General features: G+C 41.8%; 2 protein-coding genes across 3 annotated transcripts in view; one reads left to right on the top strand and one right to left on the bottom strand.

The window, feature by feature from the left end:
- The window catches only part of LOC143039853 (succinate dehydrogenase assembly factor 2, mitochondrial-like), a 31,610-nt gene extending 21,931 nt beyond the window's left edge, over positions 1 to 9,679 (bottom strand). Inside the window, exon 1 of one of the 2 annotated variants that reach the window (XM_076210111.1) lies at positions 9,647 to 9,679. In XM_076210111.1, coding sequence (XP_076066226.1) covers positions 9,647 to 9,664 — 18 coding nt within the window. In that variant the 5' untranslated portion in view covers positions 9,665 to 9,679. Of the gene's footprint in view, positions 1 to 6,093; positions 6,314 to 9,646 lie in introns of those variants that run through there. The other variant, XM_076210110.1, reaches the window with a different exon arrangement.
- Positions 9,680 to 13,368: 3,689 nt separating this feature from the next.
- On the top strand, positions 13,369 to 14,874 carry LOC143040112 (uncharacterized). The gene has a single exon (XM_076210804.1). It carries the CDS (start codon positions 13,369 to 13,371, stop codon positions 14,872 to 14,874), a length of 1,506 nt encoding a protein of 501 aa, XP_076066919.1.
- Positions 14,875 to 15,098: the final 224 nt, after the last annotated feature.

Genomic DNA, 15,098 nt, shown 5'->3' with positions numbered 1-15,098 from the left:
ACGTTCATGTATTATAATTTACAAAATTAACATCTAATTTTCTAATGCTATATCGCATAGTTGTGCACAACTGGACTATTACCTGATTTTTCTTATCCCAACTGTCCCACTCACAGAGAAAGCAACAAAACTTTGTGTAATCCAGCACCATTCCAAGTAAAATTGGCACAACCTTTAGGTCACCAGATATTCCAATTATTTTCTTCATATTTAATTTTTTGCAATAGAAGCTTCATACTCTCATGTGTTTCATTCATGTTAACTGCATGAGCCAGAAGAACAAAATTAAAATTGTTAGAGAATCTTACAACTTACTAAGATCAATAAAGGTGGCTCTTACCAATTTAGATGAGGAAATTATTTATAAAATATGTCACAATAATAAGGCCTACACTGAAGTATGCTGCAACACTATGGTCACCTAGTACCAAAAAGTAAAGAAAATTGAAAGAAACCTGAGAGCAGACACGAAAATGGCCCCAACACTTTCAAACCTGTCATATGAGGAGAGACGGTCTAAATTACAATTACCAACTTTGGAACAAAGAAGAGAAGGAGGTGACCTGCTGACCATCTACAGAATCATGAAAGGCATAGAAATCCTTGATAGAGAGGACTTAACAAACTGGGAACATGAAAAGAAACTCAAAAAGGACAGTTATGGAAGAGACCTTTAAAAGAAGAAGAAAAAAAAAAAAAAAAATCCACACAGAGTGGATATCTGGAACAAACTGGACAAAACAATAGTGTGTGCAATAGCTATACATGAATTAAAGAGCAAACTAGACACTGCGAGATACAAAGACAGGTCACCACAAGCATAGTTCCCCTTCCTGTAAGATACAACTAGGTAAATACACATGAGGGGCCCAGCTTATATCCTGGTCCCCCACTCTGCAGCCAAAATAATGCTCATAACACTTTTTAATCAATGGTGTGAAACAGTCTTTGTGACTTGAATGTCAATACACTGCAAATATAGCAAAATTTGTCTGGGCTGTTTATACAGTTTCTTAGCATTGTGAAGGTGAATGGCAGGTATGCTACTGTGTAATATCACAAACTTATTGCCACACAAATGTGCACTATACAATCTCACACCAACACTTCAAACACAGTACTGCCAAACATACAACAATCTCTCAGTGTTGCCAATCACTTGGTTGAAATTTAACCCATGTAACACAATGTTACATACCACGGAACACAAAAATTGTGGGTGATGGAAAAAACTGGACATAATTTTTGGATTCTGCATCCAAAAACATACAAGATACAGCTATTGTTTTCCTTGGGACAAATTCTTTGTTGATCAGCATTATCATATTTAGATTTGAACTCCTGTATTGTTTCAGCTTGGGCTATATCACCTTCTAAGCTATTCCACATATTCATCTATATGGAAAACTTTATTTCTTCATATCCTTTTGGCATGTCTTAATTTACTTCCATGACCTCTTAAAGCCTCTCATTTTTAATCAGATCTCTTCTATCAGTGCAATCTATCCCCTTTAGTGACCTGAACACTGTAATCATGTCATGATCTTTCGAGGTTGGCATACCGAGTACCTTCTGTCTTTCCTCGTATGATTTATCTGCCAGGGGCTGTGGACCAGTTTGATTGCTGGCCTTTGTATTCTCTCAATCTTGCTTATATCCTTCACTCTGTGTGGGGACCATACTACCAATGCACATTCCAGTCTTAAATGTATCAGGGTTTTGAGGAGTGTCTTCATCTCTTCATCCATTTAGTGGAACACCACTTCAATCTTCTGCAGTAGTTCTTACGTCTCTCCCACAGTCCTGATATGTCTGACAGGTGACAGGTTGTCTTTTATCAACACTCCAAGACTTTCTCCTCTTTTGCATTTGTAATGTGCTTGCTTCCCAAGGAATAGTTTAAGGACAGCCTTTTGCAACTATTACCCTTTTCCAGTACTTGGCATTTTTTGGTACAGAACTTCATTTCCCATTCTTGGGTCCATGCAAAGATAGTATCTAGATCTTTTTTCAATATTCTACCATCCTCATTTTTCACTCTTCATGATTTCTGTATCATCTGCAAACATGTTGGCATAGCTTGTTCATTCCATCATGTCATTAACAGATGACAAGAAGGATTATTGGTGCAAGCACTGAACCTTGTTGTACTCTGCTTGTTACTGTTCTCTAGCTTTACATCTTGTCCTTTACCATTGTCCTCATGTGTGTTTCCTTCAAAAAGTCATCCATTTTAATAGTTTGCCTTACAGACTGCTTGAGATGCTATCTTTGTTTTCATACATGCAAAGGTAGAAGAAATTATATTATGATAAATTCATCCAATTTAACCTGCATTTAGTAATGCAGTATCTGTAATTCTAGAGGTCTTCAGGGTGGGGGTCATTGCCAGGTATGTTAAAAACAATGTGGAACATCTCCATCAAACCAAATTTGCCTTTCCATGGCAACTATCAAGTTGTCAATTTGGAGATGATAATCTGTAAAACACAAACTGCTGCCCCAATTGACATACAACTTGGCATGTGAGGGTTTTATGGGTCAACAAATCACTTGAATGTCAAAAATAATGTAGGACCTTCCTTTTATACTATTCTTACTAACACCCTTCATGTTGTCATGGCAACTATTGTCAGTTTAGAGATAATCATCCATAAAATCCAAACCCCTAGCCCAATTCACATGCAATTTGGCACATGGATTATGGGTCAACAAATAATCTGAGCATGTCAAAAACAATGTAGGACCTTCTTTTATACTATCCTTATTAACACCTATCATGTTGCCATGGCAACTATTGTCAATTTAGAGATAGATCAATAAAATCCAAACCCCTGGCTCAATTGACATGCAACTTGGCATGTGAAGATTTAATGGGTCAACAAATCACCTGAGCATGTCAAAAACAGTGTAGGACCTTCCTTTTATACTTTTCCTACTGACATCTTTCATGTTGCCATGGCAACTATTGTCAGTTTAGAGATAATCATCCATAAAATCCAAACACCTGACCCATTTGACATGCAAAGGTTTATGGGTGAACAAATCACCTGAGCATGTCAAAAACAATATAGGACCTTCCTTTAATACTATTCTTACTAACACCTATCATGTTGCCATGGCAACTCTTGTCAAGTTAGAGATAATCATCTATAAAATCTAAACCGCTGCCCCAATTAATATGCAATTTAGCATGTGAGAGTTTCATGGGTCAAAAAATCACCTGAGCATGTAAAAAACAATGCGAGACATCTGTACCATACCAAATTTGCATTTTCATGGCAACAATTAAGTTGCATGTCAATTGGGGCAGCAGTTTGGATTTTATTGATGATTATCTCTAAATTGACATACAACTTGGCATGTGAAGGGTTCATGGGTCAACAAATCACCTGAGCATGTCAAAAATAATGTAGGACCATCCTTTTATACTATTCTTACTAACACCTATCATGTAACATGTTCCATCAATATAATGCATGTGCAATGAAATGTATTTGCAGCTAAAAGAACTACCATCACATTAAAAAGTGCATATATAGATGCCTCAGCCCTTAACCTTAGATTGCCTCCTGGTACACTAACCAGTCAGTACTGCAACTATCCTAAGACCTAACTTAAATTTATGTTGAAATCAGTGAATTATTTTTTACACCAATTTACTGAAATAGAAAAACGAATAAAGTCTTTTTACTTTCAAAGGAGTTATTTTGTTTAATCACGTTATCTGTAAGCATGATAATCTGAATAAACAGCCTTATTTCAACAGTTCATATCTATTATCATGAAACCAAGAAGAAAATTTAATTCTAGCCTCTAGACCTCTACTAGTCTTGAGACTTCTCATGGTCATGGACATGGTCTATGACATGGAATACTGACCATATTATTAATAGTTATTTCATATACTTGCTATCATAGCCATAGCCGGCTATGTAATGGGCATAGCATAGCCTGTGCATCTTAAAATTCATACCATAACAATGTAAGTATTATATGTGAACAACACCCTCTATGACTACTACGCATAGTATCTCCGACATGTCATGCGTTACCAAACACGAATAAATATAAGAGAACAATGCCTACATGTTATCCATTATGGCACAGCTGTCTCATTACCAACAATCTTAAAGTTGTTAATTTCTGAGAGAAAATAGGCTAATAAATAAGAATATTACATTAAAATATTCATATATAGGTGCCTTATCTTTAGACTTTTACTCAAAAAACTAATTTGCAACAGCTAATAGCCAAATTTGTACTTAAATCTGATTCTTATTTGTTTTTGAAGACATGGGCATACAGTTGCAGAACAGCAAGACAATTTGATAATTCTGCACATGTGCTGAACGCTACAAACATTCATGTTGACGCATACCCATTCAAACAGGTCACAAAAGATGGCAGTGTAAACATTACATCCGCAATGGTGGTGCCGCCCGCGGATTCACACATACCTATATATTTGCTTTTAGCAAGGTTTTCGTTACTGATTTCCACCAAGAAAAATGCATATCAAGTTAATATATTAAAATTTACAAAATGTCTAATTTTCTATTGCTATGATACATAAGTGTGTACTTCTAAAGAAGATACCCTTTAATTGACAATGCTGAGTGATAGTTCTGTTCCAGTTATATACGAATGCATTTTTCATTTTTTGCACTTGATTAGCTAGGTCAAACAATGCTAGAGGCGTCACCATCTATTACGTCCACCAATAGCTCGTCATTTTATGCGCATGCCATTCAAACGGCCAAATTTACATATCGTGGAAAATCTAATTAATAAAAATGTTGCATGAATTACTACAATCATAGTAAATTTCAACCAATCACATCATTAATTACATATTGGTACATAGAAACATGAAAAAGACATGGCAGCCTTCACTCAGCAGTAAATCAATTTTTTTTTCATGTTTCAACAAGAAAAATGAGCTAGAAAACTCCAATAAACGGGTAACAGACCCAAATAAACGGAAACTATTAGTCTCACAAATCATTCTGATACCAAAACCAGGGCAGGGTATCACAGAAGAGCTGAGAAATCATAAGTAGAAAATAATTCTTTTTTTCTATTAGGTCGGGTAACGACAACATTAAACGTATTGTGGCATCTCAGCCACTGATGCAGACGTGTCCATCAAATCATCTTTGCATGCTTTATCATGATCTATAATGGTACTCTAACCTAATGTAAGGTAGTACAATCCAGTTATATCTTGCTATTGAACATTGTGTGAATAACTATATTTATTGATATGTCATTCCTTGGGACACCATATTGGCTAATCACGGTAATAGCTATTTCATAGTTCTCCCAACTTTCTGATGCTTGAAAAATGAAGTCTAGGGCACTTCCAACCTCTCAGGTCAATTTGGCACTACATTTCCAAAAGTGTTGTTACGAACAATGTTATGTATATGGACTGGCTACACACTTTTTGACCCTATTTCCTGGGACAAAATAGACCTGATTTGGTACCTTTCAAAATTCAATATCTCGGGAACTAGGACAGCTAGATGTATAATTCAAATTGCATTATTATACTCATAGTGACTTTCTGCATCCCATGAGAACTACTTCAGCTCAAATTATCAAATATCAGGGATTCCATTTTCATGTTGACCTAGCTAACTTGATAGATCCATTTTCTCAATGGACTAGTTAGGTTTGGAGCTATTGCACAGTGACAATCCAATGTAAGTTACTTGCATACTTCATATGTAGGTAAAATTCCACAATCATTATCATGCAATCAAGGATAATTGACACAGAATTTAAACTGTCCAATCAGTTCTAACTTGTGCTAGCCTAACCTACTGTCACTTGACCTGACATAACCTACCTTAATGAAACTATCACTATGACTATTCATTGGAAAAAAAAAAGAGTGAAAAGTATGTTTACGTGGTACTGGACTAGATCCAACAGACTGACAAGAACAGTAGCATGGTGCTTACTCGATTACACAATTGCCTAAACCTACAGGCTACAGCCTACACTACATGCTAGTATAGTTACACAACATGAAGTATATCCTCGCAATAGTTACATAGTACGATCTATTATTCTATAGTTACTTACGAGAATTTTCTGTACTTCATATCGCGGACTTATTGCGCAACGATAGAAAATACGTCCTACACAGGCCATTTTTACGGTTTACGCACAATTCGCAGAGAATGTTGTTGTATAACTGCTGACTGCTTTCGTCGACGCACCGATACTCTGTGCGGTTACCTCAAAAGTAAACATCAATCGGACCAGGTACCAGCAGGGTTGCCATATTCTGAACACAATATTATCGTACAGGGACCTCAAAATTATAATTTTCATGACAAAATTATGGTTCTGTTATTAAAGAAAAATCGTACAAATCATCGTACATATTGAAATCTAATATCTATCCCTTGAGATAAATAAAATGTACATTTTATGCAACATTTCTATATTTTATCAATATTGAGAAATTCAAATAAATGATCTTTCACAAATTGGTGTTTCAGTAGAAATAATCAAATAATCATATTTTAACATAACATACTTCAGTAGCAAATCACATATAATAGACCTCATAATTAGTGTAATTATGAAAAAATTAAAGAAAAACTTTCATATTTGTATGTAATGGGACCTTTCGCAGTCAGGCTCGTAGTTTCCTATTAGCGCTAGAATTTTCAATTGTCTCAGATTTCATGAGGCAAAGGGGTGACTTAGCTAATTTGGAAACCGATATTTAAAAAAAAAAAAATACGACATAAATTGCTACATAAGTGTATTTAGAATTAAAAACATGACTCTTAATGTTATAGATTTTACTTACTGGTGTGTGATAAGGCTTTGTTAATTTAATTATAAGATAAAACTAAAAATAGGTAATTATTTTTACTGAAGTAAGTATAAGCAGTAAAAATTAGAGGATGTTGATTTCGGTTTTGCATTTTATCTGAGAGTGTTGAAAAATAATGGATATCACTGTCACGTCCTGTATATGAAGATAATCAGTGAGATAAAATATAACAACAGTGGTGGCGGACGTACGAGTATTTGATGCGCGATGTATTGAAGCGATGAGTTGAAAAACGTGACTTTCAATTCGTCGCAGCATCATGAAAGCAGTCATGGGGCGTACCGATTTCTAATCGCTGCGCAGTGTGTCAATAACAGTCGGATGGAGATGATACACGCACTCTGCTTCGCTCTTCTAGTTTCATACAATGGCACAAGCAACTTCCGCAAAGCCTTTCGAGTGGACGAAGACTATTGTATTACATTACATTAAGCTACTAAAGCAGTACCCAGCCATTTGGAATATAAGATGAGAAATATAAAAAGTACAAACATCGAAAGCTGACTTATTTTCTTTAACAAAATGTAATGTGCGGAATGAAGACATTACCAAAAAACTTCATACACTGAAAACACAGTTTCACAGGGAAATGACTGCCATCAATGCATCAAAGAAGTCTGGTGCTGGCACGAAAAATATATACACTCCAAAGCTGTGGTGGTTTAATGATTAAATGAGTAGAGCGTCGGTAGACATCCTCATCCCGTGAAAGCCAAATGATGACGAGATCTGGTTGCTCGCGCAAGGTATTCGCAGTGATGCAGCCCGTCCAGACGCCAGTGTTAAGTTTTAAACACGACTACTGCATCAAGTCGCTGATGCGTCATGGTACGTGTGGACGGGGCTTTAGTAATCGTACCGGAAAAATTAGGTCTTCGATGCAAAATTATATTTTCTATACATTACATAGATTTGCCTATTGCTTGGTGCATTCAATTGAAAGTATATATCAGTATAAGTCCATTGAAATCGGTAGAAAATGACAAATTGCTCGGCTTGATACAATTATAGGCTGTTTTACGAATATCATCTGTAATTATAAATAGAGGCTCAAACAATGCTATATGCCGTTTGCAATCATGAAATTAATTTACTTAAATTTCAGACACAATAATGTACAACGATACACCTCTGTAAGTTTATAATACTTGCCCAAAAAAGTAATTATTTTCCGGCAAGAATTACAAAATCTGGCGGTGTCTGGTATCAAAACGCTCTGCGAAAGGTCCCATTAAAAATGACTATTCATATTCTTGACAGTTCTCTAATCTCAATAAAGGAGGAAAGATACAGGGCCATTTACACATGGAAAATTCTAGAGGGACTTGTTCCGGACCCCACGCACTCAACAATCAACCCATACCACAGTGTAAGGCATGGGCGTAAGTGTGAAAGACAATCTCTCCCACCAAGAGCCCCGGAAATGATTAAGACCCTACTGGCAACCAGCTTAGGCCATGAGGGTCCAAAAATCTTCAACGCCCTCCCAAAAGAGGTGAGAGAGAAAACCAAATGCTCGGTGGGCAGCTTCAAACATGCACTGGTCAGGTTTCTGCGGAAGGTGCTGCCAGACGAGCCTCCAGTGCCAGGCTACACTGCCATCAGTAGGATTTCACCAAACTCAATACCAGACTGACTAGTCCTCACGAGGAGGGACAACAGGACTGGCACTCAGGGTTGCCGCGTTTTCTACACTACCGTGTAGAATGGGAGTGTTGCCATACCGGGCCATACATTTTCTCGGGCGTGTGCAGACTTTCATAGCAAGATATACTCGTCAAACTTTGAAAAAATGTTGGTTCTAGTTTTTTTTATTCCTGAATGTATATAAGGTCCCCATGTCCTAACATATTAAGTACGATATAAACATTATTTTTTTTATTATTATTATCGCTAAAAGAAAGCTGAAACTTTAGCGTAGATTTTTTTTCCTACACAGTAAAAACGTATCTTTTGGGGTAATAATATTTTAAGTAACACAATTACCAATAAAAGTCATATTTTGATGTACCATTTATTAATTGATGACTAGTTTTATGATTTTTAAACAAAAGTTTGAGTTTTTGAGTGTTTTTAACAGCCCGCTGATATGTAGAAAAAATTTCCTCATGTCCTTGTGCAGTTGCCACATGCCGCTATTTTACTTCGTTTTGGTACAAAATTCTACGAAACGGCAGCCCTGCTGGCAGCAGCGGTAGTCCACTACGGCTGTGAGGATTGACCTCGGAACTTCACTAAGTAAACTAAGTAAGTAAATAAGCTATACCTCATGATTAGTGATGCAAAAAAAAAAAAAAAAAAAATCAGATTTTTAAACATTTTTTTTATTATTTTTTTTCGTTTGTTTTACACTGCCAAAGTTGCTCAGATATTAATATTGATATATAAATATAAGAACAGGTGTAAGTACTTGATTCAACCCCTCAACATACGTGTACCTATCTTCAGACACTATGAAAATAAGCATAAGTAATTTAATTTTTTGTCAGATGCTTCAACAAGTGTAGTTGCTGTATATGGGCCAATATGGCAACCTTACAAAATCTAAATAAGCATGAAGCTATTTGCCAATATATTGTGTCTACATACACCAGCAATGTCATCAACCTGAAAACAAACAAGCATTGATCAGTGCTATGTGCCTTTATACAATATAGCCATGTGCTGTACATGTGTTTGATGGACTGCTATAAATGGTTTCCTCCATATACATTCATCATAGTTCTCTAAAATCCATTCTAGTCTTAGCACAATCTTCAGGGATGGAACACTACATATTTTCCTTACTACATCGCTCCATGTCATGTGGCTCCTGCCGCTCCTCCTGAGGCATCTCTATGTCAGATGAAATCATGATTCTAGGGTAGGGGCTGGGCAGATCATCAATTGAGTCCTCAGAATCTGCTTCAGAATGGTCCGAGCCGTCCGACTCAAGCTGGAAAGTGGGGGATTCTGCTTGAAGCAGTAGAATCCCTGCTGGTTGATGACTGTGGTGGTGGTGGATTACCGGAATGAGCTGCATGGCGAGGATATTCATGGGCATCGTCCATATTGCCCAGTGTTAAGTTTTGCCCAATAAACACCAGCTTGGTAGGTCTGTCGGTGGTTAAACGATTCCTTCTCGCAGAATGTACTAATGCATGTCTGCTAAAGGATCGCTCGACAGATGTGTAGTGTTTTGTAGCCAACACGTGGAGTGTCCTCTTTAAGACTCGTGACCGCCAAGTACAGGACAAAGCTATGGTCACCACTTAGCACGACATGCGTTCGATTGATATATATATATATATATATATATATATATATATATATATATATATATATATATTCACTTCAGCAACTTTATTTTATAAAGTAAAAAATACTCCTCTATATTCTGTAACAAGGATATATATGTATTGTAAAGAGATTCTAAATTATTGCATACTAAAAACAAAGAATAAAGAATTTTGCCATCGTTGTTGTAAATAGTATCATCGACATTTTTAATAAATAGCCATCTAAAACACATTTAAGACTGTTGAACATACACGACAGTTCCCTAGTGGGGAGTGATCTCTTCGGAGACACAGCAGGGAAACTTAATGCGCTCTCCAACCCTGACGATGGACTCTAAGCAGCAGATCAAGATATCAACCCGCATCTCCAAGACAATAGTGGTTGGGGTATTTAAGGGGGTCCCCATAGACAGCGATGCAGACCACCTTCTACGAGCTGACCTAGAAGCACGGGACCTCCCAATCGATTCTCTTCAAAGTCTAGGATCTGTGCGAGTCGCCTTCCTAGCGGCTGAACTTCCCACCTCCGTAAAGCTGGGGTACACCCAGCACCAGGTGGTGCCCTACGTTGCTCCTGTAAAGCGATGCACAAACTACTAGCTGCTCGGTCACCCAAACAAGGAGTGCCGACGCAAGTCTCCCCGGTGCGCTCGCTGCGGAAAAGGGCACACCACACAAGATTACTAGGAGAAACATCTCTTCTGCATCAACTGCTGTGGCAATCCCTCTGCAGCCAGCCCTGATTGCCCAGAAATCTCCATCAGGAAGATAGCGTATGAGCTTAAAAACTAGCGCTACTCTACCTTCTCTGAAGCTCTCGTAGCTGCCAGAGAAAAATGGAACACACAGCTGAAGGAAGAGAAGGCAATGGGAAGATATTTCACTGCAGTCCCACAAGCCTCCTCCCGTAACGTGGCCAAAACCCGCCCACACAGGAAAACGCCAGCGACCTCCCCTCTCTTCCCAGAGGCACCTTCGGTGGAGAAGGAGTCTGCAGGTCCTGAAGACATATCTAACCCACAAACGAGGAATAAGCTGAAGAAGCTGCGCAAGCGGAGGACGAGAACTAAGACACCCCAGTCTGAACACTCTGATGCCGCGCCCCCTGCACCCCCAACCAAAACGGAGCCCCCAGCACCCAACGACTCCCCGTTAGTTGAAATCGAACTTGCTCCAGCAGCCCTCAGCCCTCCAGCGGAATGCACCCCCACCCTCAATAGTTCCATCAACGCCATGTATGACGCTATGCGTTCGTGGCAGAAACAGATTGCTCAGACCAATCCACAAGCAGCCTGCCTCCTTGATGGAATCTTCTTGATCCTAAACACAGTACTGGACCTCGCCAACCATGGTTGTGCTTAGGATGCTACTTTGGAATTGTCGGGCAATCAACATTACCCGCGACTTACTAGTCCAACACCTCGCCGAACACACCTACGATGTGGTTGCTCTTCAATCACTAGTTCGTAAGCCTAGGCAACTCCCCTCCCTCCCGGGCTTCCACTACCCGCCATTCTACGAGATAGACGCAGACGGGGATGTCCGTGTCGTCACGTACGTCATGAACGGACTCTCGTCCCAGCGCGGGACGCTTCATGACACGATTGAGGAAGGATATGCGGTTGTCACCACCGTAGGTGTGGAAAGCAACCATAACATATCCATACTCAACTATTACAACCCCGCCACAACCCGGCACTTCGATTGGCTGGCAAAGCTAACCGGACAGTGGGTCGTTCTTGGTGACTTTAATTGCCGAGACGCCCTGTGGGAAGATGGCTACTCTAACTCCTCACCAACCATAGCCTCACAGCTGGATCTGGTTAACCTTGTCCTTCTCAACAACGGCAGTCACACCAGGATCCCCGATGTCTCATCTCACAGTAAGTCAGCCATTGATCTCTCCGTTGTGTCTCCTAACCTAGCTGGAGCGACGGATTGGTCCCCCCTGGATGACCACGTTTCTTTAGAACATCTCTCCATACAGGTGACGATCCACCTGGCTCCCACAATCTACCTACCTCCAGCAAGACAGCAGCTCAATCTAAATATAGCAGATTGGAAAAAATTCGCAGCATACCTTGCCAACTCCCAGTACTGCCCAAACCTCACAAGAACAGCGGATGAAATCAATGCAGAATTCACTGAACTTCTGCTCACCGCAGCACGCCAAGCCACCCCACTGACGAGAGGCCTCAAGGGTAGACGTGGACACCCCTGGTGGACTATCTCGTGCAAAGAAGCGGTTCAACGGAAACGACGAGCCTATCAACGCTTCATGGAGGAAGGCTCCGACGGCAGTCACACGGCAATGAAACAAAGTAAGGCATAATGCAAGAAGATAATTGCACAAGCCAAATTACAATACTGGAAGACACCAAAGGGAAGGACGAAGACCTCGGTGCAGCCTGGAGGAAACTCAAGGTACTCAAGAGGCGTTACGACCCCCCCCCCCTCTCCGGTAGGAACCTGACCATCACAGACGGGAGAATCCTTCGCACACCTGAAGAAAAAGCCGAAGGATTCCTTCACCACTTCGGGAACGCCAGTAGCACGGATCACCTACCAGAAGCGCAGCAGAGCAGGCGTCGAGAGGAGGAAACCCACATGGACCTCTCTCCACCAAAGGGCTCGGACAGCTACCTTACACTGTTTGAACTTTGCAGAGCCTTGAGGGTCATCCAGGGTTCCACGGCATCCCCAGGAGCTGACGAAATCACCTATCCCCTACTGAGACATCTCCCTCTTCCCCTCTAGGACACCCTCCTGTCTATTTTTTAACAAATATTGGATAGAGGGAATAGTCCCGGGTGCCTGGAAGGTAGCCACGGCCACCCCAATCCCCAAAACCAACAAGCCACGTCACATGGTGGCCAGCCACAGACCCATATCCCTAACCTCACACGTTGGGAAAGTCTACGAGAGGATCGTCTTAAATCGTCTCACTCACACCATCGAGACCAAGGGTGCTCTCCCGAAGCTTCAAGCAGGGTTCCGAAGAGGCAGAAGCATCAATGACCACATCGTGCGACTCGCAGAACATGTCCGCAAGGCCCAGTGGCAGAAGAGAATTCTGCACGCCTGCTTCCTGGACATCGTCCAAGCCTTCTACTGAAGCTTAGATCTATCGGAGTCTCCCCAGCGCTGTATTCCTTCGTTCGCTCCTTTCTCTCCGGCCGCTCAATAATAGTGCGCTGGAGGGGAGTCGTGAGCGGGCGAATGCCCGTTGACATGGTAGTCCCCCAAGGCTCAGTGGTGGCACCCACTCTCTTCGCCCTAATGCTAGCTGACATCGGGAAAGGGCTGAGGAAGGACACCACCGTTACCGCCTATGCCGACGATATAGCCGTATGGCGCCGATCAAAGCATAGACGCCCGAAGAAAGACTCTGCCCAACACAAGGCAGAATTCCGCCTCTTCCAAAGTCAAGTAGACAGTGTTGTCCGCCACCTCCAAAGCCTCGGCTTCCTACTCTCTCCAAATAAGACGGTGTACATGCCTGTGCACCTCCCTGGCTATAACAGAGGCCATTACCCAACCTGGAACGTCCTCAGCATCTGCGGCACAGAAATGCCCCCCTCACCTTCAGTCAGGTACCTGGGCGTCATCTTTCAAAAAGATGGTCGCTGGACCAGTCAGGTCCAACAAGCCATAAACAATGCCAGACGTGCCCTCAACCTCATTCGGGCCGTCCGACACGAACCATGGGGACATCGCAGAGAAACACTAATCTACCTCATCCAGAGTCTAGTCCGCTCCCGGCTCCTGTTTGGCGCACAAGCATTGCACGACCTGCCGATGTCGGTCATCCGCCGCATGGCTACAGTCGAGTGCCAAGCACTTAGACTAAGACTCGGCCTCCCGCAGTCTGTCCCTCAACAGCAAGTATATTGCGAAGCCGGAATCCTCGCACTGTGGCATCGCCTGAAGAGAGACACCTGCAAGTACCTCTTCAGCTCAGCGAGGGTACCTAACTCCACGGATACTGAACTAGGCGAAGGCTGGAACCCAGCCCCACATACTGTACCAGGACATGGTCCGGTCTCCTCTGTCTCCGCTCTTTGTTCGAGAGCGGGAATAGAGCCAGACGACCGCCTTCGTGTCCCCCAAGCCCAAGTTGGTCCATACCCACCCTGGATCATGAAGCCGCCGGAGGTACGAACCAACGTCCCTGGAGTAGCCATAGAAGATCCCCCACACCAAATCGCCACCTGTACTCGAGAACTGCTGGCTCAGGAGTACGCGGACGACTTCAAGATCTTCACAGACGGATCGGTGCTCAGTGATGGCAGAACAGGAGCAGGACTGTTCCTTGAGACCACGCGAGAGCATTTCGAAGTGAAGCTCCCACCCACCATCATCCTAACTGCCGAACTCGTCGCCATCAGAGAAGGTTTGAATAAAGCCAAAGCTCTCCCTCGTCTCCCAACGCAAGTAGTCATCCTATCGGACTCCCAGTCCAGCCTAGCTGTAATACAGAGTGAGTACTGCAAAACAAGACCGGAAATCCTCAAGGAAATTCTAATCCATTCAGAGAAAATCGCACGACGCGGCCTCCGTCTTCGTTTCCAGTGGGTGCCCTCCCATGTAGGCATCCATGGAAACGAGATGGCCGACCGAGCTGCCAAACGAGGGGCCCTAACCTATGAAGAGCTCAAGCAACTGGTGGTCAGCGCTCCACATCGTCCCCAAAAACAACGGCGACATCAGACCGCGCCCTCAACTCGCGAACTGTGATGGATAGGTACCCAGGAGTTTTCCTCAAACCTTGCAGGAACTCGCGTATACTCCCGGATCGACCTTGTCAAAGCCTTCCATCATATTCCAGTCAACCCGCCGGACATCCCCCAAAACAGCTGTCACCACACCTTTTGGCTTGTTCGAATACGATCGAATGCCCTTCGGCCTCAAGAACTCTACCCAAACTTTTCAGAGATTCATGGACGAAGTCTTACGAGGTC

This window comes from Oratosquilla oratoria, chromosome 27 (assembly GCF_046742065.1).
Source record: "Oratosquilla oratoria isolate Oo_2021 chromosome 27, ASM4674206v1, whole genome shotgun sequence".
In the NCBI taxonomy this organism is placed as follows: Eukaryota; Metazoa; Arthropoda; class Malacostraca; order Stomatopoda; family Squillidae; genus Oratosquilla; species Oratosquilla oratoria.
The sequence above is the reverse complement of the archived record's forward strand: the minus strand, read 5'-3'. Positions and strand labels throughout refer to the sequence as shown.